The sequence below is a fragment of the Larus michahellis genome, chromosome 2 (genome assembly GCF_964199755.1).
Source record: "Larus michahellis chromosome 2, bLarMic1.1, whole genome shotgun sequence".
Classification (NCBI taxonomy): Eukaryota; Metazoa; Chordata; class Aves; order Charadriiformes; family Laridae; genus Larus; species Larus michahellis.
Window position 1 is genome coordinate 144,939,694 of NC_133897.1, and position 25,783 is coordinate 144,965,476.

Below are 25,783 nucleotides of genomic sequence, written 5' to 3' on the forward strand. Positions count from 1 at the left end.
CCCCCGAGGCCAGGAAAGCAGCATGGTGGTGTGGGAAGGTGCAGGGCTGGTCTAATAGATGTTAAGGCTCAGCTAACATGGGAACCATTTATTCCCAGGAACAAGAAGAATCAAGGCAGCTCACAGCCGTGCTCCCCCACCCTCCCAGCTGGGCCGAGCGCTGCCTTAGCACAGCTGACAACCTAGCCCTTAATCTTGTTTCTCTGAATAAACGGATGACAGCCATGTATCATCCTTTCCTTGTTGACTTTTACTTCTGGCACCATTTGTTTCCATTTCATTTTAAGGTCAGTATGAATTGTCTTGGGCAAAAATGACTTAATAATGAAATTAATAAAAAGAAAGAATGTTAAAGTAACTCTATAAACACATCTTTTGGCAACCAGTCCAGCAAGAGAGGCCTCAGATCATATTATCCTATAATGACTTTTTATAAATATATTTAAGACATTTCTCAGTGTAAACTTTCAGATAGCACAAGCACTCAGCAGTCCCTTGTAGGCTGCAGATTCATATCTTTCAAAAAACTCAGCAAGGTTTGCTGCATGAAACTCTCCAGTATAAAGACTGTGATATAACTGATTGCTTTAATATAATTTTCTAGCAGAATGTTCCATGGAACATTGTGCCCTGAGATAGCATCTGAAAGTGGTTCTTTGGGAGAGGTGTAGGAGGACCAGGATTCAAGACCCTATGGCAACTGAAAAAAATGGGGTCCCAAAGTCATAATAAAAATGATTCCCTGCAATAGGAAGTTGTGTTTACTCTTTGAAGATGAGAGCAAGAGAAGAAAAATAATATTTGGTATCTAACCAATTGGAACAGGTGGGGCATTTTACACTCTAGTTGGAGAAAGCAAGTATGTGAATCATCCTGCAAGAGAGCAGCATGAGGCAACTAACAGAAAAGAAAAGAGTAATAGCTCATGGAAAGGAGAAAATAGCATCCCTATAAAAAAATTATTCCTTAGGAGTACATGGGGTTCCCAGCCAGAGACATGGCAAATCACATCACAGGCTGTGAAGTAACTAGCCAACCCACAGCATCATAAGGAGAAAATGAAGGCAAAAAAAGACAGGGGACACATCTCTTGAAGCAAAAGAGGATGGCAGCACTTCAGTCAAGGCTAAGTAAGAAGAGGGCCTGGAAGGGATTAATGAATGGACAATATAGGAAATGATTTTCCAGAGTTTTGTATGTCTGTACTAAAAAAAAAAAAAAAATGTGCAAAAAGTGCTGTCGTTTTGCACAGACGACTACCTGACGAGCAAAGGCTGAGACAGACAGGTTTTTCATCTCAATGGTAACAGACAGGAACAGAAGATATCTGAAGACCATCTACTAATGTCACAATACAAATTTTTTCTCCCACAGAAGAAGATTGAGTGCATTCCATCAATTAACTTCTACCCTTCTTGTAATAAGCAGTGAAAGACTATTTTAACTAAGCCCAGCAGTAAATCAAAGGCGTGTGTATACAGAGTAAAATTGCTTCTTTCCTTTTTACAGTTACAAAAAGACCATCTGACTCCAACAATAATCAGCCACTCCACATGATCCCCATTAGCTCAGTCCTTGGAACACCTGAACAAAAGCCAAAGGAACTTGGACATGTTCCTCATTCTGCCTTTTCATTATTTTTTTCATCTAAACATCTGTTTTCCCATGTTGATGTATGAGCTCATAACTTGCAGAACAAAGACAACCCAGGCCTTCATGTAGCAGCATGTTTATAGACGTAGCACTGGGCTTTCTGACACTTCCTAGATATCAGTTCTGTCCTTCAGCCTGTTGCCCAAATTCACTGCCACTTTGTAAGGAGTGAGCAAGAGGTACTGAACACTTCTTCCGTGGGGTAAGATTTTCAAAACAGAACTAGAAGTTATGGCATAATTCAATGAGGGATATTGGTTAAATATATCTTTATAAGGAAAACATGATCGTGATTACTTCACGAATAGCAATGCTATGACCACTATCACAGATCACGTCTATTTAGCTACACAACACCATAGCATTTTCAAAACAAATGGAACACATGTGCCCTGTTCTGAAGCTCTCACATTTTAGGGCCACGATCCTCTAAAAGTTTGCACTTTTCACAGATCATGGGGACCAACTGCAATACCCAATGCTAAATATGTGTGTGTAACATCTCAGATGACCACGGCCTCTTAAACGCAGAGCAATCCTACTGTATTTAAGATGGGATCCTGTGGAATGTCTTCCATGTGGAAAGCTATGAGAAGTGTAAGTGCTTGCAGATCAAATAAGTGAATTTAGAAACGAGAGGAAAGATAAAAAAGCTAGAGATTACAAAATGGAGTACAAAGTGGAGTTGCTTTGGCCTGTAATGCGGTTTGTGCTAGTCCTGCTGGTGTTGGCTTCTCTTTGTTTACATTACGAATGATGTCTACCGGAACACACTTCCTCCGCGATACATATATCCTAAGTTTAAATGAAGGTGGACTCAATGTTAAGCACTGAAGTTTTTAAAAAGGTTTAACAGTTTACAGTATTTAAGCTTTTCTTGCACTAATGTAATTAATATTATCTTTATATTAGAGTTTACATAAAACCAAATATCTTAATTTTATTACTTTGTTCTCATTCACATACAGAGAAGCTGGAGTATTGAGGTCAAGAAAGTGAAAGGTAGAGACAAGAAGATGATAAACGACACAGGAGTTGTAGCAGGAGGATCTCGCAAATGAATAAGTATCATCAAGTAGGTTAAGAAGGTGGAGCAATAATAGCGTGGAGGTATGGATTTGTGGCCATCTGGGCAAATTAAAACAGAAATGCTGAATACCAAATGAAGTTTGGTGTATTCCCTCAGCAATGTAAACAGAGCTGCGGGCATTAGGAGCGCAGCATCTGGCTCCAGAGGTATGGGCAGGCGCTGTGTGAGACCATGAGAGGGCACCAGCTCCAGCACCAGCTCCAGAAAGCTGGGACCTTAGAAAGCTCTCCAGACGCTGGTGGCACAGAAGTGGAGAGGACCCTGTGGCTCTGTGTTCATCGGAAAAAGTCCAAGTTGGAGAGCAGCAAAGGTGGTTTCAGTGGATTTTGGGTTTATCCTGGTTTCTTCGCGTTGTAATTATTCATGCACAAACTGTTTTATCTCTCCTCAGCTCACTTCAGGGAGCCTGTACTTCCCTTCACGGATTTCTGGAGACGCCCATTTCCATAATGTTTATTGTTTGAAGGTTGAAGATCTACCCATAATTACTAGCATTTCAGCCACAAAAGATAGCCATAACTTCAAGTATTAGACACTACCAACGCCATAAGCAACAGCTTCTTACAGGTCTTTCCCACCTAGGAGGAGAGTTCAAATGCCAGTTTTAGCTGACTCTGGTCCCATGACAAAGACAGACACTAAGAGCAAGGGATTCCTAAAACAGATCTATGTACAGCAGGTGCACGGGAATGCAGGTTTTTTTCTATTTTTGTCAAGACGTTGCATCTGAGATAAAAGCTGTGTGTTGTCTGTATGGTCTGTGCTGAGAGGAAGCATTCATGCTGTGCAGTTTGAGGAGAAGGCTGGGGAGGCTGGGAGTTAATATCCCTGTGTAGAGGACAAACGGGCTCCCCTGGAGGGTGATGGACCATGCTGTAGCTTCTCCACAGGCTCAGCATCTGTGTACATCTGGCCAGATGATTCCAAACAGGGCAAGAGCACCCTCCTCTTATACCTCCCAAATACCCGGAGCTGTGCTTTTCACACCTTCTCTTGCACTGGCACTGGCACCGGCACTGCACTGACTCTCTCCTCAACACCATAACAATCCAGGTCAGGGAGCTAAAGCAAGACCCAGCTATTTGCATTTTCCAGTGCTGGTTTTCTGCTAAGTTGCCTTCCTGGTCCCATTCCCTCGGAGAGGGCAAGGGATGTCCCACTGCAGCGATGTGGAGTCTCTGCATCCCTTGTGATGACCCCAGGCCACCAGGCTATATAGAAACCTGCAGCGCTTTGGGACCCTGCCCCTCCCACCCCTCACTCTGCATACAGACCAGTGCACCCGCCAGCACATCTCAAGGGCAGGAGGACTAGCTCCAATCTAGAGAAAACTAGACAAAACTGCACAGTGTTTGAGGGTAGCTCACTCCCACCAGCAACTCCCCCTACACTGGAAGCCCTGGAGTATCCTCAGTTCACATCAGAAACTCTCGCTAGTATGCTACAGAGTCACAGATTTTTGGGTGCTGTGCAGTTACACAGCCCTTCTGCAGGTTTTTTTAATTCTTGCTTCCAGTCTGTTTTTTTAGTTCTTGCTTCCAGGCAGTAAAAGGAAACATCTCAGTTTCCAAGATGCAGATGGATATGGAAAGAGGAAGAGGCCCTAGTTCTCTCCCAGATAACCTGGCAGGGTCAGGAAGAACTTCCCAGCAACAGTGTCAGGATTTTCTGCTGTGACAGAAATGTGGAGTTTTGATGGGTCAAGTGAAGATGAAAGCCATCTTCATAAAGGCTCAGTACAAAAAAAGGACACTTGGGCTCACTACACAAGCATTTTCACACTATGGCAAGCTGAGTGGTACCATAAGCTGAGCAGTACTACTGTTGTGCTTGTGACCCAGGATCCTTCTGAAGGATCTCTCTTTTCACTGCATGGGGTGCTGAGATGACTCTTTGTTATAAATTTATGCAGAGAGAAAGTGTGATGGCAGCAACAGCTCAACAGGGGTAAATGTTTTGAGCCCAGACACTTAAGAAGCCTTGAGTCATGTATACACAGCTATAGAAACTTATGAATCTGGTTGTAGCAGGGCCTGCAGAAACACAGCTACACGCTGTCCCTGCCCTAACAGATTTACAACCCAATTTGGCAGAAGACCAAATGGAAAGAGAGAAAGGAAAAACATTAAATAATAAGAGAAAATATTTATATAGTAACTACAAGCAGCTAAAGTCTTAAAGATTCAAACAAGATTGAACTTTAAGAAGAAACACTTGATAAAGGCATGGATAATCTGGGAAAGATTGCTTGGAGAGAAATAGTGTTTCATGCAGTTCCATGATTCTGCAGATTTGTATCATTCCCAGCTGTCCCAAGGTTTAGATCTGAGATCCTCCTTCAAAGAGAGTGTAAAAGAGAAGAGTAGTTTCTTGCAAATCAGCTAAAGAAGATAAAGCGGCACCTTTAAGGGGCACGCAGCAAACAGGCAGCCGCAGGAGGGTGGATGGCTGAAGGACAAGCAGTGTTACAAGAAATGCAGTTACAAAGTGCTTTCACAGAAAATTTACGTGCAATGAAACTCAACAAAAACAAGTTTTACAAATCTGTTTTCATGCTCTGCATTTATATTTAGGGCTGATTTAAGCATCTATTTCAATTATAGCAGTTGCAGTACAAATTCATTCACATAGTTTGGTTCCAACTGTTCTATTTTGATTTATAAAAAAATCCACCATCGTGAATGAGAACTATCCAGTTATGTTCTTTAAATAACCTTCTGTACTGTGAACTCTGAGTTCTTCACAGTTATACTCACAGCCCTATTAATTAAGAAAATGCTGTTATCCTCAGTACCGTGAGAAACTGAATTACTGATAGAGAGAGACCTTTAAAGTTCTCAGGTACCTGTCTCCCATGGGAGCTCCCAATGCAAGGGAATGTGGGTGTCTGACGATCAAAGTGCTTTGCAGCGTGGATGATAAAATTAAGTTTGCCTCTTTGCACCCTCAGGTATTCTAACCTGAGTGGCATCCTTCCTGTGAGCACTCAACCAGATTCAAATTGCATTGTTCATACTATGTGTTAAGTCACAAAAGGTCAGACTGTCCTTCCTCCATCCTTCCTTGCTTCCATGCACACCCTACCTGGGAAATACTGTATATTAAGTTCCAGCAATGCAGGGATATAGGAACCTTGTGCTTTGGAGATCCCATACTGAAATAAAGTGTCCAGGTCACGACCAAACTCCAACTTAATTTTATATATCAGATGGTATAAACAACTTTATGTAAAGTAATGCTGATTATAATCCCACAGAGTGAAATTGCCAGCAGTGCTAAATCAGATTTAAACCTCAACAGTTCCTCTTACTTACTGCTGTTTTCCTGTGATATTCCTTCATGCTTTGGTCCATATAGATGCAAAGAGGTGAAATGACACATGTGCTACATACACCTCTATTTATGTCACATCTGGCTTATGTGTTTTGATTCAAGAAGGAAAAATCACATCGCCTAAGGTCGAGATTCCAAGGAGAGGATTGTTGATTCAATTGATGCATAAAAACATTTATGTTTCAGTCTCCCAGCACCTACAGCAATGAACAGGGCAGAAGGAACGATAAGCAGAAGCGTTTAGTCAGTCAGCCTTTATCTTTTTCCCCACTTTCGTCTTTCTCTCCTTCCAGATACATGAAAGGAAAAGAGCACACAACAGTTAGCTCTTAACAAACCAGACTAAAACCCAAGCAAATCTCCTGATCTGTATCCCGGCAATGACACAGCAGCACAGTATGTTTAGAAGAATGAATGATAAAGTTTTGCAAACCTGCTCCTGAGACACCTGTTTATGTCATTTGCTTCCTATTCTTCATAGAAATTGTATCATACAAGAAACTGTATCATGCAGGAAGACGTACAGTGCAATGCACTGCACTGTATCTGACTGCACAGATAATTTAGAAGTACCAAATTCTAAATTCTAAATACTAAATTCCTCTTATTCGTGTATGAAGTCTAACAGTCCAATGTTACATACTGACGTAGGTGCTACTGAACACTCCATGCTGTATTTCACACTGGCATGAAAGCTAGACTTTGCGAAGTGTTACATTTTTCTGCTGGACATACCTACGTTAGTTATGAAGTAGGACACAACAAGACTTGATAGCAGACAATTTCAATACTTAACCTTTGGCATACACCTTGTAGGAAATTCCCTTAATTCAGAAACAAATTCTGTAACTCTTATTCAAATTAAACTGCCTTACACATAAATAGTTGATGTGTCACTCAAGTTTGTGCTGGATAACCAATGGAAAAAACAGTCTCTACAGTCTTTGTGATACCTTCCGCTGTATGAAATGGTTTCAATGTTAATTGTGGGTAAAACTCCTACATGAACAGTAATAATAGCAATAATAGGAATAATATCAATAAAGCATCATCTGGCATTATCTAGTTTTGCCAAGAGACTTGCAAACATAATAAAAAATTAAAGACCTGTTTATTTCCAGGTGTTCATGGAGCATTTAAATTAATAATCATGGAACCATACCAAGCAGCTATGTAACATTTCCCTTTAAGAGTGAAGATATTGCCTGGGAATGATCCCTGTCCTGGCACAAGCTGATCATTCTCTAAAGTGTGTTTCACAGAAGAAAAGATCAGAAACAAGACTAAGAAAATTGAATAAAATACTGGAAAGGAATGGCCTCCTAGTGTACCACATAACCAAAAGAACCCAGCCAGGTAGAAAAAAAAACACTAACTCCCAAGCAAAAAAGTTACAAAACTCATTTGTTTTCTTTGCCTACCATTTTTAGGGTACCAAGGAAGAAAAGTTTTGGTTTTCTCAGCTGAATGGCTAATGAATAAAAGCCTAGATGCTATAACGTCTCCCACGTGGGAGCTTTGATTCAGAAAGTGCCAAAGAAAAATTAGTATGGAAAGCAAATTTGATATAATTCATATAGAAGATGGTCTTTCATACTGCAGCTCTGATCTGGAAAATAATTCAGGGTCTGCAAGAGAGGTCACTGAATTGTGACTGTTTGCAAATATCAAGCTATTTCCTACTATTTCCTTTGCCTTGTCTTTCCCCAGTTGGAACATTTTTCTTAAGTAGAGGACAAATACTAATAGACCGAAGCACATAGAAGTGAAATTAGAGGTCTGCATCAGCTAGTGTATTTTATGCTTCTTACACCATGAGGTGAACTTTACTGTAACTTCTCTGACTCTGTGAACTTCTATAAGGGATAAGGGAACTAATGAGTACGGTAGGATGAATGGCAGTAAAAATAGACCCCATTTCAAGATTTACTGTGAAGTATGTCAGAGCTTTAAATTTGCTATATATTGTCCAGTCTTGTAGGAGTTGCTCCTGTTAAAAGATGCCCAGCTGCCTTCTGGTCTGAAAGAATTCTGACTCATTAATTCACATTATCGGTGGCAATCCAGATGATTCAGGAAATATTAGTACTCAAACGCCATAAACACATGCCCAAATGAGAACAGTTCCCCTTATTTTTGAACTGCTAGATCACTTAACATTACTTCACCTAAATATTTTTTTCCAAAAAGACTTTAGTAAGGAAAGCGTAACAAAAGAGAAGCATACACCTAGGAATTCTGTACTAATTAAATACATAGGAAATAAGGCAAACTTTACTCATGCTACCCAAGATCTTTTCGAAACGTGTATTTTGAGGATCGGTTCTTCGGGTTTTAACTCCTGCTTGTATTGGTGTTCCAGGTCCCACAGGAGCCGTGCTGATCTGAATGGCAGGATTACATTGGATAAGCAATATCTGCCATCTGCTGGAAGGATATTTTCTAGCAGTGACACAGCTGGCGTTATTTGTTCAGGTGGCCAAACACAGGAAAACTGAACTAATAGCATTCTAGAAGAAGCTGAAAAATTGAAACTTAATCTGCAACTTAATAAAGACCTTTACATGCTGTTTACCAGTGGGGAAATGAGTCACAGAAGAGAAATGATTTACGGAGTGACCTAATGGAAGAGGACCAGAGATTTGATCTAAGCCCTAATCGACTCTTATGTACATTATCCCACACTGTTCTCATTATAGCTCATAAACCCCACTAAAAACATCTTTGTATTCATAGCATTTCAACAGAACAATCTTCCTCTATCCGCTCTGCAATTATTTGCCAGAAACATAGAATACAGCAATACTGCACATTCCAACAGAAAAGGATCTCGGTCTTCTCTCCTTATTTTACATGAGAAGTAAAGCATTTAAGTTAACCTTGATGATAAAACATTTTTAAAAACGGAACCAAACCCAGTGTTCCTGTAATGGTATTACTGATATATATGGCTACTGTCACACACATATATGTTGCGTACAGATAAACTTTCACATTAAATATCTTTGGGATTTTGACAGAACGCTGTTATTTGGCTGTGCTTCATCCTGTCTTTGAAAGTATTCCATTAGGCTTCAAAATCATATTTCCATGATGTGAATGAATGGAGTGAAATGTTATAATCCTCTGAGCTAAAAGAAATTGCACACTGCCTTTGCTACTCTTTGGTGAGCAGTAGTACGCTACCTGATTTGGTTAATACATTAGTGTGTTGTAGTCAGACTATTATGACAATTATCCATCATTTCCAAACCCACAGCCTTGTTATCAGCTGCATATAATTTTGCCACACATGAATTGCTCAGTCTGGAATTTTCCATGCTGGAAGTTTGCCTCCAGACAATTTTCTAGAAAACTTCAGTCAAAAGCTTTCAGCTGTTTCCCGAAACACAACTAAGAAAAAAAAAATATATTGTTTTGACAACATTAAAAAATTCTGGCAGGCTCTTCTTTACATAGCTTCAGTACATTCATTCTTTGGTACAGGGACTTCCCATTTGCAAGCTGGGTGGCCTACTTACTTATCGAAGATGAACTTCTTGCTATCCTCATGAAATTTTACCAAAGTTTGGCCACATTATAGACCTTGGAGCCTGTGCATAACAGATGCTTTCAGTAGAGACCCCAGTTTTGAACTAAAGTCTCCCAGAGTCCATGCACCTGAGCAGGCTCCAGACTCAGGCTGTGCTTGACTTTCCCCATGTTTCTGTCTCCGAGCTGTTGTCGTTGCTGGATGCAGTCTCCGTGTGTGATCTGAGAGCAAGGATGCACTTTCAACAGTCACAACACTGGGTCTTAGTGGAACAGGAGAGAGAAGAGGGGAGCTGCTCAGGACAGGAATGCTGTGGTCAATGTGGGTGGTATGGTATGTACTGTATGGTACGGTACGGTACAGTATGGTATGGTATGGCATGGTATGGTATGGAAGCTGCAGCATGAGAAAGGAAAGCTGGATAGGGCTGCCAAGGTACTGAGAGCAGTGGGATGGGAATATTTGAAAGGAAAGAAAAGGCTGGGGTGGGTAACCTAGGATCTAGTTTGAGAGGGGATAGAGATAAGGATCTAGAGGAGTCTGAAAATGAATAGATTGGTAGGAAGGAGGTATGAAAGGGAAATGGGTTTAACTAGTGATAAGATATGGTGGAAACAGTGGTGGCGTCTAGGAAAAGACACCAGAAGAAACTGAGATCAGATGACAAATCTAAAGGAGGAAACTGGAAATCATTGTCAAGCTGAGGAAGAAAGACTAGATGAGGAGATAGGAGAGAAGAAACAGTATGGGTAAGGCAAGCATGGAAACATGACCTGAGGAATTCAAAGTGGCCAGTCAAGGAGATACAGTGTGAGTAGAGCTGGGATTTAGTTGGATCAGAGATTAGTACTGGCTTGAGAAGTTTGTCAGACTGAGTATTCCCAGCCATCATTTATTTCAAGACTTCTTGAGCAATATGGGACATACGTCTCAGTAGACTATGTACAAGGCGTGGGCTGCAGGCTGGGCATCCCCAAATGATGTCGTTACACACTATCTTTTCCTCTTGTTTCATCCACTGACCTGCTCTGATGATGCATTTACTGCTTGTGTAGCAACAGAAACCACGTTGGTTGCTGGCCAAGTTGTGCTGTGAACAGAGGTGGCTGAAGTCTTTCATTCAGGAAACAAACCACCTATCAAAGACAGTACGTTTTTACTGAAAAAGGTTGTGCATGGGTGTGTACGCGTGCATTTCTCTTAGGCTACCTTTTCTTCAAAGAGTGGGAAGGAGGTATGAAGGAGGAGACACAGTGATCTATCACCTCAACCTACCTTAGAGGTGCCTCCTTCATTCTTGCTTGCTGCTTTAAAAATCAACCTCAAGTATTTTCATGCTGCTTCTGGTATGAAGAGAGCTGAAAAGCATAAGCTCATGTTCAGAGAGTCAGCACATCAAGAACCACAGGCTGGAGAAGCCAAGATGCGTGGGCAGAGCTGTGGGCAGCTGGCGGCGAGCACCAACAGTTGACTGGAAGTTGCTGCATTTTTGCACTGGGTCATGTGAAGATCCCAGTGCGTCCCTGGACATACACTAATTTTGTTGAGAAACCTAATCTCGAGAATTCCCCGCTAGTTTACTCATAACTTTTGAAGACCACATTGGTCTCGGGGGCACTCTACTGACAGACAGTTAACAATCCATTATTTTTGGATTTTCATAATCATGGTTAGAATAGAAGTTATTTTGTGACTTCAGCAATAAACAGAATGCCATTTTGTCATGCAGCTGAGAAGCAGGGGGAGGAAGTAACTCAGAGACAAACAGAAGCTTTGCCCCTATCCTCTGAAGACTGTAGTGAAAATGCTCATTTCCATGAGTGCAAAAGGAAATATAAAATATACGTGAGACTACAAGAGACTTAGTCATGCACATAACATTCTGGATAAGTGGATTTAGAATAGGTACTGACTCATTGCTCCCTGAAAAACTGCATATAAAATCTCTAACGTCCTGTAAAAATGTGTGTTTTGCAAACTAGCAAAAAAAAAAAACCCCAAAAACAAAAACAAAGGAAAAAAGAATTCAAATATTTAAAATACTTCATGTGTATCTGGAGTATAATTTTAAGAGAGCCTTACTAAAGCTTCCACAACTGATCTTTAGTCTCTTTAGACTGGATTTAGAACAAATATGAAAGAACAACCCATGTTATTCAGTGACAGACAAGGAAGTCTTTTAAACTAAGTGGGTGATGTGTGTACTTAAAGGCTTCCATTGCTCTCTGGTGGCAAAGGTTCCCAGGCACCAAACCTTTCCTGAGTGGTCAAAAACGGAGTTTTTTCAACCTCCTCTACATTCCAAGCTATTTTCTTTCGTCTTTCTCAGTCCACTCTTGCCTGTTCCTGTCTTGGGTTCATGTGAGTGCAAAAAGAATCCTGTGGTGTTGCTGCCTGGTGCCCAGAAAAAGCTGTGCTGTGCAATAGCTGCTCTGTCTTATGTGCTGCAGCTAATTAGTGTCGGGAGGAACAAAATCAGAAAGAAAGAAAAAAAAAAGACATCTTGAAAATATTCTTTTTTTTTTTTTTTAGGATCAAAAAAATGATTTCACTCTCCTGGGCCAGTGTCAGGAAGACAGAATCCAAATCATGTAAACATGGGGGGTGATGTATTTTTATTCCTCATGCACAAATTTCTCCCTCCCCCTCTTAGCTGGCAACTTTGAGGCAGAGCTAAAAAAAAATCTTTTGAGACTCACTTGGAACTTTCTGCCACCTCTGTGTAGCCCAGTTTCTGGATGTCTGAGCTCCAATTCACAGGCACATGCCAATACAAAGGCCCATATTGAGCTCAGTGGGATCATTTGTGACACTTTTCTTCTTGACGTGAATTTCATGGTTTTGGCAAGTCTTTACACCTCTCTGTTAAGAAGCATTTCAATTCCTTGGTTTCTGGGTAGTTCATCTTTGTTTTAAACTCCTCCCACTTGTTATCATAAGGCCAAATTTCCAAAGCTGTAGAAGTTGGTGGAGAGGCACAGAAGGGGCAAGGGCACGGAAAACATTTCTGGAAGAAGGCATCAAGTACCTGTGTGGAGGAATGACTGCATGTGCACTGGGTTCAAGCTTTCTGCATGCTGTGTCTGTGACCAAGGATAACATGACCAAGGAGAGGCTCAACATGAGCCGTCAGTGTGCACTAGCAGCCCAGAAAGCCAATCGTATCCTGGGCTGCATCAGGAGAAGCGTGGCCAGCAGGTCCAGGGAGGTGACTCTCCACTCTCGGTAGACCGCACCTGGAGTACTGCATCCAGTGCTGGAGCCCCTGCTACAAGAAAGATATGGAAGTGCTGGAACGTGTCCAGAGAAGGGCCATGAGGATGATCAGAGGGCTGGAGCTCCTCTCCTATGAGGACAGGCTGAGAGAGTTGGGGTTGTTCATTCTGGAGAAAAGAAGGCTCCGAGGAGACCTTATAGTGGCCTACCAGTATCTTAAGGGGGCCTACAAGAAAGCTGGTGAGGGACTTTTTAGGATGTCAGGTAATGGTAGGACTAGAGGGAATGGATTAAAACTAGAGAAGGGTCGATTCAGATGGGACGTTAGGAAGAAGTTCTTCACCATGAGGGTGGTGAGACACTGGAACAGGTTGCCCAGGGAGGTGGTGGAAGCCCCATCCCTGGAAGTTTTTAAGGCCAGGCTGGACGGGGCTCTGAGCAACCTGATCTAGTGGGAGGTGTCCCTGCCCATGGCAGGGGGGTTGGAACCAGATGATCTTTAAGGTCCCTTCCAACCCTAACAATTCTATGATTCTATGATTATATGTTCAATAAATAATTTTGAGACAAATAGAGGGCATAGGAGACACCTACCAAGTTTTATCATGAAGAAGGTAAGGTTTCAGGGACAGGAACTGCCTTTTTGTTCTTTTTGTACGCTTCACATCTCAGTGGGTTCCTCAAGGGAGCTCACTGCACAATACAAATAATAAGCAAGTGAAGAACTTGGACGATCCAAGGATCACTTAAGCAGTTAAATCGTAGCCCACTTTTTGTTCCTTTTTTACTACTGCACCTGCAAGGAGTGTTCAGCAACACCTAATGTTTAAGATGTGCAAGTCTAATGTGAATTTTATTGAAAGACAAGCTGAACGGAAAACACTATGTGTTTCCAACACTGTCAGAATTGTTAATACTGGGTAAAAGCACAAGCGTGACCAGCATGCTCCTCAGAAAGCAGAGAGTAGTGTGAAGTCCTGCTATTCCTTTTGACGGCTTCTGGCTGAGAGGATTAATGCAAGGAAGCACGGAGAACTACTCTTGTCCAACACTTCAGTCTTGACATTTTTCTCCAGATGCTTCTTGCTTGATTTTTCTACTTGCCACCACAGTGCAAAGCTTTCTAGGTGATCTGCATCATTTTTCAGTGCTGGATAAAGCTGTCAACAGTCCTACAGCAGACAAAATTCATTAAATGGGTGCAAGTTTGGAAATCCTCTTTTCTAACACTTTACTACAGCATCCTAACAACTGCATCCTGCTAGTCAGTGACTTGTTAAAATGTCACATAACTGATTAGGAATACTGATAATACATGGAAAGAAGACATTTTTAGGGTAATTATTACTATTAATGCAGCACTCACTTTTCCCTTGTAACCTAGTATATTGCAAGCAGTTGCTACCATGGTTTATGAAGGGAGTGCAGGGGACCAGATGAAAGGTTTCTTTTTAAGTCATCACAGACAATTTCCTGGCCCTGTAGGTCTCCTACTACTCTTCATTCTCCTGATCTGCCCTTTTTCAGCACCATAGCATCTTGTCCTCTTCCCTGAGAATTAGACTACTCTAGTTCTCCCCTTCTTTAGCACAAGACAGTTCCAAAAGCTGATTTGATTTCTGCTGTAATTTTTTGAGGCTTGGATAGTTATCAGCCTAGACAGACAATTTAACCAGGCTGGAAATGCGCCCAGTGCTCCCTAGCAGCCAAGACAGATACGAGATCTCTAAGGAAGAGCCAAAAATGGAATACATTAAGTCAAATTCTCTTTCTTTATTTCAGGATGTTGTTCTTCTCTAACACATGTAGCAGATGCAGCCTCTTTCATACTTTTCCCAGCCAGACTGATCCATTCAAGTATTTGGGTCCGTACAGCAGTAACTAAAAGCACCAAGGCACATCAGGAAGGGGATGCCACTGTACCCAAACCCACAAAAAATTGATAATGATGTACCAAAAAAGGTATTGTCTTGCCCTGAACAGTTTGTACTACAACACAGACAGAATAAAAGCAAGATGTAACGTGGAGTAACAGGACTAAAGGCTAGCAAACTTTTTAGCTATATTACATTTTAGATCTTGTTTCTTCATGAGTTATACTGTATATTATACTGGCATACGCTTAATTAAAAAAAAAAAAAAATCATCAGAGCATGAGTTACCTACCTATGGAATTAGGAAAGGGCAAGAGTGCAGGCATAACTGGAATGCAAAACGTGGCAGGATCCAGGGGGAACAGGAAGGGCTATGAGGAAGTTAAATGAGAGGATGAATATGTAAGGTTGCAGAAATGGCAGTAAAAGACCTTTCGGTCTTTTTAAAAATCTCTCTTCGTTACTGTTTGAATGCCACTGCAAGAAATGCAGTGTTTCAGAAGGCTTTATCCCAGAGAACTTTGGGAAAAATGGTCACCATAAATAGAAATATTTTAAAATATTATCCAGACATCAGCATTAGGAATTGTGTGTAACTGTTGGACGCACTTTGGCATCCGCATAATTGTATCACCTTGGATTTTAATAGGAGTCCATTGGCTTGTAAAGATTTTTAAGCATCTGTTATTTCTTCCCTAATGCACACAGACTGCTGATATCCTCAGAATTTTTTCTTATTCTTGTTCACTATAATTCCCCAAAGAATATCCCACACTTCATGACAGGATTTGAGAGTATGATTTTAATACAGGAAATAGAATGTCTATTTTAGCCACAGTAAAAATGGAGCAGCAATTGTTGAATTGAAATAGTCTCCATAAATGACACATAATAAACCTAAGTATCATACAAGTTAGTCCTTAGGTTAGGCGACTGCTTTTTTTTTTTTTTTTTTTGTACTTTAATGGGACTTTAAAAATAAAATGGAAAAAAGAAGACAAGGGGACGTGCAGAGTTTGCAGAGTTTTTCTAAAGTCAACAAAAGCCACAGGCCAGTAAGACGGAGGCAGCACAGCTGCAGGTAGAAAGCTGGGATACTGCTCAGAAATTCAGCGTGCAGTCTGCAGTGTTTGCATCATACTGGTTCATGATCATGAACATGCTTGAAAAATATGTGGAATTAAACACCTGCAACTTTTTAGGTCTTCATTTTTTTAATGAAACTCTTAGGCCTGCCTGTTCACCTTTTGGAAGCTATAAAACGCTTCTTAAAGTTCAACATACAGAAGAATCAATTAATAGTGAATATGGTAAAATGGAACTAAAGGGAAGTGTTCATGAATTTGAGTCAAACTGCTGACTAGCAGTTTTAGCTAGGAGACAGCGTGGAAAATCCACATAGGTTGAAACAGTTCAACTTCTTTGCAATAAAATATTTCTGTTCAGAAATGCCAAAAGCTTTAAAATACGAACTTATGTTTCAAAAGAAGGTGTTCACGTTTTAAAAATAGCCTAAGTTAAAACAAGAAAAAGACTAAGCAAAAGACATAACTCTAAATGAAAGAGGAAAAAAGGCATGTTTCACATCTTGATTGGCCAAAATTGTTTCTGCCTTTTCAGAAAGGAATTTTTCCCTTTGTCCCCATTGCTCTGATTTAGCCTTCAGCCCAAAATATCTGTTTACTTCCCAGCTTTCTTTTAATTTACATACTGATTTGCAGGCTCTATAATGCATTTTCTCAATGTAAAATTCACTATTTTCTCAGTATTTTTTAATACTTAGAAGGCTGGAGCATATGACATAGAAAGAGAGTTGGTTTTGGTTCGCCTGGAGAAGAGAAGGCTAACAGGAAACTAATTGCTGTCTTCAGCTAACAAAGTAAGAGTTATAGAGAGAACAGGGCCAGACTCTTCTCAGATGTGCACAGCAAAAAGACAAGAGGCAACATCTGCGAGCCGCATCACAGGAAATTCCAGTTGGATATAAAGATAACATTTTTCACAAGAAGAGTGTGGCCAAGCACTGAAACTTGAAACTAGAGAACCTGAAAAATCTCCATTCTTGGAGATTTTCAAAACCTGACTGGACAAGATCAAGCACCCTGATCCAACTTTGAAGTTAGCCCTGCTTTGAGCAGCGGATAGGCATAGATGGGTCACTCCAACCTAATTTACGCTGCAATTCTAAATGTGAATGTTTTGCACAGCAGCGCTCTGGTTTAGATCAAAACCATACAGGGAATGACTAAGTAACAACTACATGATTACCAAAAAGCATTGGTCTGGCAGCTAATGCACAAAACTTCATAGAAACCTATGTGGTCTTTCAGGCTCTACTTTAGACTTTCAGGTTGAGCTTGGATGATGTCTAGGAGGAAATATTCAAAAGCAAACACTTCCTTTAAGTACCTATGTTAGACATTTTAGATAGATAGGTCTCTTTGTATAAACAAAAGAGGACAAGGAGTAAATTTGAATCATTTACTCTGGGCATTGACAGTCCTTAACCATTAGTTTGCATCCCAGGTTTGTTTTGGAGCACTCCAGCTAACTTTCCAACCAAAATTCAGGCAGCATGTTCAGGATACCTTACTGCAAGCGCTGTTGACTTGTCCGACCTACACAGTCTTCATGTGTTGAAACATCTTCACAGATCCTTATGGTGCAGAGCAAAGCATACACCCCTCACTTTCATTCTACAAAGCCCTCACTCTGGCAAGCTGCAACAAAGCCCTCACATTACTTCAAGCAGTAGGACCTAAAAAAAAAACAAAACAAACTACCAAAAAATAGCAGTTATCTCTTAGGGCCATAGGAACATCACATGGTACCCAAATGAAACCCAGAGGCACAATCTACTCAGCATGGACACAGCCCGTCAGCTACAAGACAGTATTCAGCAGCACGGGTGTGAGCCAGCATGAGCCCAGGGCCAGGAACTGAAACAATCCCTGGGATTATTTTATTGAGCACTATAAACATACATACTATAGACAGAGCAATCTTTCCGGCTGTCAGGTTTCAATGAGTTTTAAATGAGGCTGAGGTTTTTACTCTGTCTAGGAATAATTTCAATCTGAAGTAGATTTTAAAATCAGGAAAGCTTTTTTTCCTATTTGATTTTCTAAAAAGTCTAACTGGTATGTAATTCTCACATTAAGAATAACTAAGAATGCCAAATCAAGTACCCAAAAGTTAAGAAATGCCATTTCTAGCACTGACAGTGCAGACTGAATTCACATATGTTCTATGTATTATTCATCATTTCACGACTGACTGTTGGGGTTTTTTTCTCCTCCCATGGGATTATACAGCTTTCCATCTACTAAAAATGGGACTGAAAAACCATGATATCCTAGCTCAGGCAAGGGTTTGGGTTTTCTGGGTTTTCCAAGAGTACAGAACAGGTCTTCTCTGTGGTAGACCTCATAGCCAAGGGTGCTCAGGCTTCACAGCACCCTGCTATATGAGCCATCAGGAGAACTGGACAAGGTCAGGGTCCCTGTGGGAGCTCCAGGTGTGCTGCATCAAAAGCTCACTGAAACAGAGACATTTCCCTCCATGACTGTCATTTCCCTGAACTGGAGTTTTCTGATGACATTTGGTATTTTGGAATATTCTCGCCTACCTCTAGGTCAGAATGACATAAAACAGTCCAAGCCTGTAACAAAATTATTTAGAGTAGAACATATGAGAACAACTAAAATAGCTTGAATACGTCCCCACTAATGTCCCTGCTGCTTCTGTCACTAGCTAGCTCAGGTACTCACAGCTCAGGAAAGGCAGCGACATAGACTGCAGTGCAAAAGGCTAAATACATAAATGAGCCTCCACACTTGGATCCTGTAATTGTATTGCTAATAAATGAACCACATGGTTTCGGGTTAACTTGATGCCATCTGTATGAACAGCAACCACCTCTCAATTAAAATGCTGTATTAGGAAAACTGTCTTGCCTATAAAATAAAGCTGTGAAAACTCTCTAGAGATAAATGTTAGAAGACACATTACAGGAGATATTTAACATACACTTGAAAAAATACAGAAAACAATTTCATATAACCAGTGATATGAGCTAATAGGCCTATAATTTGGTGTTTGCTTTCCGTTAATTTGAAGGGTTTTTTTCTCAGCTGGGTAGCAAGTCTTTGCATATTTATTTTTCTCGGTGCTTAGGGTTGATAGAAATTTGAACGTGAACAGTCTGCCAAAGTGTTCTTCACCTCCCGAGACACTTATGAGCTCCATCAGTCGTAACAACAATTTAGCTTTGATGACTAAACACTATTTATGTCAAAGGTTTAATGAGAACAGACTTACCCGTCGTACAGGGAGTTTAGTTTATGATTTTTGTCAGAATGTTTCTATATTTGAATGATATGGTTACACACAAGAATGTGAACTATAATGAAAAATAACGTAAAATTAAGAAAGACTTTGAAGAACACGGTATTCCTTAACAGTGAATTTTGACTTAGGATTCTGTGTCAGCTCAAAAAGATGATCATGTCAACAGGAAAAAAAAAGGTGAACTTCCAAGGTCATGGAAGAAGATCCAGGACATGGATCTTCTAACCAAACCATGCTCTTCCTCTCCCGTTAGGTGGGAAAGAAATCCTTCCTGAAGCACTGCATTAGAAAGACTGATATTGTTCAAAGACTTGCTGAAATCCTTCGCTACTCTCAGAACAGGAGGTCACTGAGCAATAGCCCAGGTCCTCCAGCCATAGCCGAGATGAACAAGTTCTCGGTGACAAATTCTTTTTGCAACCTACACCTTCCTTCAGCAGCCCCTTTTGAGCCTCTCTCCAGATGGAACTCTGTGCTTTGTCTCTCTCCCAACCCTAAACCTATGTGTTGGTGGAGACGCAGCCCCAAATACTCCAGACATTGTGTTGGATGAGACTTAAGACCAAAATATCCTAGGCATGACTCAGATAAATATCTATGTCCTCATGTCAGCAAAAGATCGGAGCCACAGCCCAGGTGGAAAAGATCTCAGGAGAGAATCCTTTTGATGTTCCACTCTTCCTTTTGGTAGGCCCTTTCCAGACCACTAAACTGGAGTTCCCACTCTTTGTGTCTCTTCTAACCCCTACCCCAAACCTAGGTGTCAGCTGAGCCATAGCCCAACATCCTCAGCCACAGCCCAGGTGAACATGTCCTCAGAAGACATGTTCTGTCCTCTTTGTCATTCTTTCTGTCCCCTGCCCCTTCCTTTGACAGTCCCTTTCCAATCTCAGCCCAAGTGGAGCTCTAGACTTTCTCTCTTCTCCCAACCCTAAACAAAATCAGATCCCTAACCATAACTGTGGGCTGAGACTTAGCCCAAGGCCCCTAACCATCAATCACATGAAATCAGAGGAATTTTTCAGAGGGTAATTCTTCTTGCAGCCCCTTTCCTGACTCACTCCAAACAGAAATACAAACTTTTTTTGTTCCCTGTTGCTAAGCCTAACTGTAGCCCCAACAGAGACTAGTCCAAGACCCCAGGCCATCACCAGGATCATAAAGTTTTCTGAAGAGAATTCCTTCTGGAACCCTTTCTCAGCTTGACTCAAAGTGGAGCTCTAGGCTCTGCCCTGTTAAAACTCTTAACTTAGTCTGAATGCAAAGGATGGGTTGAGCCTTCACTCCCAACCCTGAGCTAGCACCCAGATTAAAAAGATTTCAGGGAAGAATTATTTTTGCAGCCTACCCCTTACAGAAAAGGCTGGTTTTTTTCTGCCCCACACCAACCATAGCTCTAGGCTTTATCTCTCTCCCAACCATGTACATGATGTTAACGCCCACCCTAGCTCCAGACATCAGCTGAGCCTCCCCCAATATGCCCAGCCATGGCATGGATGAAAAATGCCTCAGGGAAGAATTCTTTCCATGTCCTACCACTCTTTGGCTGCCCTTGGTAGCTCCACTCCAAATGTATCCCTAGGCATGATGACTCTCCTGCTCCTAATCCAATCTTTAACTCTAAACCAAATCCTCAGCCTGGGCTGAGCCCTAGCCCAAGACACCCAGCCATGACCCAGATGAGTAATTTCCCAAGGAAAACTCTGTCTGCAGACTACTCATCCCTTTCCTGGATATTTGTTAACATTGACAAGGATGGTGGTTGTTGGATCAGGGATTTTTTGTTGTTGTTCCCTCCTTCAGGATCAATAATGAGTATCATCTGCCTTAGTATTTTAAATTATGTACTGAGTTCACCTTAAAGCAATCTGGAGTCGTGACCTATGTGAGATAGTATAACTGCCCGTTCTTCAAGATTTTTTCAACTTCCTGAAACAAGAAAAAGCTTAAATGTGTTTTGTTGGGATTCTGCTTACTTTATTTAAATACTTAGACGCTTAATTTGCTTTTGCTGTACCCATCTGACTTCTAGTCTAAGGAATATCTAAAGCTGCAGGACATATGGCCTCAATACTGTTTGAGATGATAGTAATAAAATCCGCATGGAACAGGTATTTTGAGATCTATGAGGCAATAGCTCCTTTTTCCTCATGTCATGCCAAATAGCAGGTGCTGAGTTCTAAATATGGTTGTGGAGAGGTGTTTATGGGTATGTCAAATAGACATTGTGATAAAACAAGGAATGTTTGCAGAGACAAGAGAGATTACATTTAAAAAAAATAAAATAAATTAAGCTTTGTCTTCATTATTTTCAAGTTGGTCATTATTTTCTCTTTTGTAATGTCATTCCACACTCCGTTGTGATCCTTGGGAGAATGTCATGAGAAAGATGTTTCATATTCAGCACTGCCAGAAAGAATCTCTGGAGTAGCTTGGGTCAAATCTATTAAAACATTTGAAGATTAATATTAAACTAATATTAGTATCGAAATTAGTATAAAATAGAATGTTTGCTTTATTTGATGAATACCGTCAGAGTATGTAGTATGTATGTTCCCACCATTTTTAATGAGTCACACAAACTTTCTTCAACGTATTTCAATTTGCTGCAAATTGTATGCCTATTTATGGCTGTATCTCATTAGTTCAGAATAAAAACATATTTATTAGTTTCAGATTAACTTGCTTCATCAGACGAGTAAGACTGAAAGCGGCTATTTTCAAGTGAGGATCTGCTACCTTTTTTCTTTGTTCACGTACATCGGTTTCCTATGACTGCTCGGCTTCTCACGACGCTGCCACTGGGTGGTGCCACGGTGCTGCGTTTAAAAAGCTTCGGCGGGTCTCAAATTCAGCCACTCGCATTGTGGAATTCAGCCCCACCAGGTTCTTGCAGTGTTCTCTTTAGAATGAACAACATCTACTGTTCTGTGGCCTGGGTTTTAAAAATACATTCGTTGCAGCAGAATGAAGCTTTCAAATTTGTCAGGCATATTTTTTCAGATAATGTATTTTGAACTAAAACCACGTGATCACCGTTCCGCCACCTCTATCTCTGTAGGGCAACATCTTAAACAAAGAATCTACTTATAGAATAATTTATTTGACATGCTAGGGTAGCTGAGTTATGCAACAACCAGTACAATGATAGTTAATATTTTCCAATAAATGTGCATGGTGTGCTGAAGCATAAAAGGCTTATAAAAAGCCCAAAGTATTTATGACTTTGAATAAAAAGAGTTAATATTCTAAAAGTATATAAATGTGCACCAGTAAAACGCTCAGCCTGAGATTGTTGCTACCACTACTTCCAGCAACACCCTTCATTCCAACTGAAGTCAAGTAGAAAAGCTGGAATTGACTGCCTGGTGGTGTCGTAAAAAACCCCTAGGATTTAGGAGCACTGTAGGAATACTTTACTAAAAAACCTTGAGAACATTAAAAACATATAAATACTCGTATGTCCAAAGATACATTGATTTACAAAATAAAGCAAAGTTATGAGTATATACAAACAGCTTAAGCTATCACTGTGCTGTTTAAACAAACGAATTTTATTTTACCACATTTTAAATTTCAAGTAACCCATGCAGATTTCAATGCACTAAAGCCAGGTGTTTTTCTAGCAAGCTATGAGGGAGGAACATCTTTTATAAGTAGAACTGAAAATGAAAAGAATGGGACACAACATTACTTTCCAGCAACGCACCACCACAGAATACTAGAGTCACTGTAAAGCCACTCAACAACGCCAGCTCTGAGGTTCCCACAGCTCAAATTCTGCAGGAACTCTGGATGCTGCGACACCGGAATTCTGAAAAAAATCAAGACATGTATTTGGGGTCAAAATTTTTAGGGGTCATTTTTAAATTAGGTGGAAAAGCCCAGTTTTGGAGTTCCCAGCGACAAAACAACTTCCACTGGATATACACACAGCTGTATTTTTCATAAAGCTATTTAATTTGGTGTATCAAGACAGTTTGTGGGAGTTAAGATCTTAGAAAATATGGCCCTTAGAAAACATCTATGTAGTCATACTGCCTTGTCTAGTGTATTTACAAACAACTAAAAGCACACTGATTGTTTTTTCTTTTGCAAAATTTCCAAATGCCTTCCCCACAGAACAGCTGGCCTCCGAGGGGCCCCGATCCCGGCCTGTGAGGGCTGACGTGAAGGAGCGTCTCCCTGCAAGTCCCGGAGACCCCCGACACGGCCCCAGGGCGGCCTCCGGAGCTACACCGCTGCTAACAGCACCCACACACCGGCAGTTACCGCAGCTGCGCCGCCGCCCCGGGACAACCGCAAACTGAAATAAGAACCGATTACCGCCCGTCACGGGGGAAATGCGCCCACGCTGCCACGGGTCCGGGAAGGCCCCGCTGGGGGTCCGGCACACCGAGGCCGTCCCTCAACCCGCCGCCTCACCACCGCTCCCGGGGGCGGCCCGCTGCGCGTACCGCGGCGCGGGCGTGTTTCTGTGCGTGTGTGTGGGTGCCCACAGGGGAAAGGCGCACAGCCCGACGACACGGTGGCGACCCCAAGCCACCATCCCCGGCCCCGTGTGAGGCGCCGCGGGGTCTCCCGCCCCGGCCGCAGGGGCGGCGCGGCCCCGCTGCCGCTCGACCTCCGCCGCTCCCGCCCCGCTCGCTGGCTGCCACGTCGAGGTTGCTCTCCGCGCCGCCCCGGGCAGGGCAGGGCGGGGGAGGAGGAGGGCGCCAGGCGGCCGCTGAGAGGGCGGGAGGCGGGGAGCTCCGCGCCCGCCCTTCAGGCGTCACCCTCCGCCCCGCGGCCGTGGCGGCGGCGCGCTGCGGCAGCGGCGGGCCCTCGGCGGGGTGGTGACGTTGCGCGGGAGGTGGAGGGCGGGGAGGAAGAGGAGGAGACCCGGGCGCCTGCGGGGCTGAGGCAGCCGCGTCCCGCCGAGGCTCCGCTCGTGTCCTGTCCTCCCTCCCCCCCCACCACCACTACTACCCGCGGCGGCTCCGGCTCGGGCAGGCGAGCGCGGGTCTCCCGAGGCCGCGATGCGCTCGGCTTGAGCGCTCCCTCGCCGCCTCGCCCGGTTTGGGCCTCTGCGGGGTAGGGGGCCGCGATGGCTGCGGGGAGCTGGCAGGAGGCGGCGGCCCAGCAGGCCGAGGAGGCGGCGGCCCGGGTGCGGGACGTCCTGTCGGGCGGCCTGGGCCTGCTGCGTGCCGAGCTGGGCCTCGAGCTGGGCCTCGACCCGCAGGGCCTGCCCACCTGGCTCGCCTTGGTCGTCCCGGTCTCCCTGGGGCTGGGGCTGCTGGGGCTGCTCCTGGCCGTGGCCTGCGGTGGCGGACTCCGTAAGAAGCCAGCGCGGAGCGCGGCGGAGAGGAAGGGCGACGAGACGGCCAGTGCCGGCCTGACAGCCGGCGGGGTTCAGGGCAAGGCGGCGGGCCCGGGCCCCGGGCAGCTGCACCTGAAAGGCGACGAGCAGAAGAAGCGAAACAAGAAGAAGCTGACGGAGAAAACGGCGCGGGTGAGGGGGTGGGGATTTGCGAGGGCCGCGCCGCTCCGGGAGGGAAGGGGTGAGGACGCGGTGGGGTGGGGGAGGCGGCCGGGCCCGGGCGCCGGCGGGGGAGAGGGGGGGATGAAAGGCTCATTGACAGCGGCAGGATGGGGACGGCGGCGGGGCTGGCGGCGGCACCCGGCCGGGCGCGGCGAGACGAGGCCCCCCGGGGCTGGGGGGAGGGGGGAAGGTCGCGTGTGGCGAGCGCCCCTTAGCGCGGCTGACTCTCCCTGGGGCTTGTCCCCGGTGCCCGCTGCTCGGCGAACGGCTTGCAAGTTAGATAGGCACCGGTGAGAAGGGGGAGGACCGCCCACAGGGTCTGGAAGCCGTAGAGCATAGAGACCCTCCCCCCAACCCTAAGCCGCCGTGGGGTTCACCTGGGTGATATTTGCCTGTATGAGGAAAGGGGGGGGGGGGGTGTGTGTGTCCTGGCTGGCTGCTCCGGAGGTGACTCGTGTCGTCTGGGTTACTCCATTGCTTTGAAAACCTGGAGGAGCAGCGCGCACAAGCGGAAATTACACGTTAATAGTCCTGGGTAATGAGGAAAAAAAAGATCGCTCGTCTCTTTTTAGAAGCTTTTTAATTGAAACAATTATATGAAAGCATTAATATTTTTTTTAATTATTATTAATCGAGTGCTTGCAGGGTTAGGAGCTGATAGTGGCGACCTTAGTGTGCGACCTTAGTATGGTGTAGATTTTCAAGCCAGGAGTTGCAGTCCAGGCAGGTACAGACTATTGGAAGTAGCATTGTAAGCCCCATAAATGCTGTGATGATTCAAACTTGAGTAAGGCTTTTCGCTGCGTCTTTTCAACAGAAGTTGTTAGCATCAGTCTTGTGGTGAGCTTGCCTCGGTAGGAATATGTCTGATTTAGTTGTTACAGTAAGGATCATCTTCTTTAATAAGGAAATCTGTGTCTTAGCAGCCCCTTAAAAACAGCTCATTCCGGTCTTTCTCTTTCTTTTTTTTTTTTTTTTTAAATCCTTAGTATGTGGTGTGGGAACCTTACATCTTTGACAGTATGCATTCACTTAATGAGAAAACTAGTAGAAATGCAGAAATTATCAACTGTCCTTTTGAAGTTTCCAGTTATCATAGTTTTGGGGTTTGAAGGGATTGCTTCTATAGCTTTTATATTGTTAGTGTGTTTGTAATCCTGTTTATGTCCAAATGGATTGTAGGAATGAAAGTGCAGCAGATGTCCCCTGCCTGT

The 25,783-nt window shown here is 43.1% G+C and overlaps 1 protein-coding gene across 2 annotated transcripts in view; it reads left to right on the top strand.

The window, feature by feature from the left end:
* Window positions 1-23,807: 23,807 nt before the first annotated feature.
* The window catches only part of MTDH (metadherin), a 33,984-nt gene continuing 32,008 nt past the window's right edge, over window positions 23,808-25,783 (top strand). For both annotated transcript variants that reach the window (XM_074577491.1, XM_074577492.1), the window contains exon 1: window positions 23,808-24,539. In XM_074577491.1, coding sequence (XP_074433592.1) covers window positions 24,135-24,539 — 405 coding nt within the window. In that variant the 5' untranslated portion in view covers window positions 23,808-24,134. The remainder of the gene's footprint in view (window positions 24,540-25,783) is intronic.